General features: G+C 36.0%; 1 protein-coding gene across 1 annotated transcript in view; it reads right to left on the bottom strand.

Moving 5' to 3' along the window:
* LOC119585640 (EH domain-binding protein 1-like) overlaps positions 1-1,434 on the bottom strand; it is a gene marked incomplete in the record, with an annotated part of 320,960 nt that overhangs the window by 167,306 nt on the left and 152,220 nt on the right. The window contains 1 exon segment of the mRNA XM_037934314.1: positions 805-980. Within this exon segment, the coding sequence (XP_037790242.1) occupies positions 805-980 (176 nt within the window).

Raw genomic sequence — 1,434 nt, 5'->3', positions numbered from 1 at the left:
AGTATTTAGAAAATGTTTGTGATCCAACAATTTCTGAATATCTAACTAAAAGGGAATAGTAGCATAAATATAATTAAAATCTGGAAAGTTTATTACATTCTAAACAGGAAACCGAAAATCCATGACTGAAAATGGGCTTAAGTGTGTATAAATGAAGCATCAAAATATCTATTACGATGACTACAAAAATGTACATGTATTGGGTCTACAAAATAGACACCAGAACTACATCAGGTAAAATGTACACAATCACAAAAGTGTACTGTACATGAATAAGCATAATAATCATACAGCAGGTGAGCAACACTGCTTTACTGAATCAGGGTGTGTGTAAAGTGTGTCTATGAAGCAGGAAAGAGAAGGAGTTCAGAGGATTCCTCAAACAGCAAGGAATGATAAATATGATGCAATATACATTTGGGTGAACTTTGGGAACAGGGGGAATGTCCCCATCCACAATGAGAGCTGAGGGTTTAGATCACCTGTGTTTAAAAGTGCCTGGAATAGTTCAATAACAATTGATCAGTGTTAATATGCCCTGTGTCTGCTGTTTTTTTTATCAGAAGGATGAATTAAAATAGGATACTATAATCATTAACATGAAGATATAAACATCAGATTTAGTGACAGAGAATAAGGATTCCTACTATCATAATAAAAAAAGCAATAACAATGTTAATCATCCAGAAGCAAATGTGATATAATAATCCTTTATTATCATAATTTCTCATAAAACATGTAACCCTGTCATTAAAACAAGGGAAGACTAAATTATGACACAACCAAAAAACAGCCAAGACCAACCTGTGAAATGTGCCCTGAGTTGGTAAAGGTAGGTCATGACTGCCAGCTTATCAGGGACGGTGAGGATGACCATATCTTGAGGCTCAATCAGGCGTGTCACCCCAAGGAACTCCCCTGCCTCAAATGCCTTTTTGCAGTTGCCTTTGACATCTTGTGGGGTGAGGCTCTCATAGTCTCTGTGCAGAGAAAGGAATTCTGTTAGAATTTTGGTTACCAATTGCACTAGTTCTTAAAAGGCGGAGCAATCACATTGATAAACGCACTAACACAGGCTTCTGGCTACAGGAAACATAGAGATCCAATCCTTTGACAGATACATGCACACACATATTTGTAAACATAAAAATCTTCAGACCACAAGATGCAAATAGAATAATTCTTCATTACATATGCATGTCTTTAATTGGCAAAATTTTCTCCTTAAACTGTCCTAAACTCTTATCAAAGGCCACAAACTTAAAGTAAGTTTCAACAAGTTCTGCCATGACAGATAATAATCCTAACATCCATATTATATATCTATCATTTGAGGTAATCTGCCAATCTCACACTAAATCAAAGCATGATCCCAATGCCTTAGCAGTGATGAAATGACACTAACCATCTGTGACCTAAACCAGCAAGTTGACA

This window comes from Penaeus monodon, chromosome 20 (genome assembly GCF_015228065.2).
Source record: "Penaeus monodon isolate SGIC_2016 chromosome 20, NSTDA_Pmon_1, whole genome shotgun sequence".
NCBI lineage: Eukaryota > Metazoa > Arthropoda > Malacostraca > Decapoda > Penaeidae > Penaeus > Penaeus monodon.
Note: the sequence above shows the minus strand (reverse complement) of the source record. Positions and strands in the feature narration are given on the sequence as shown.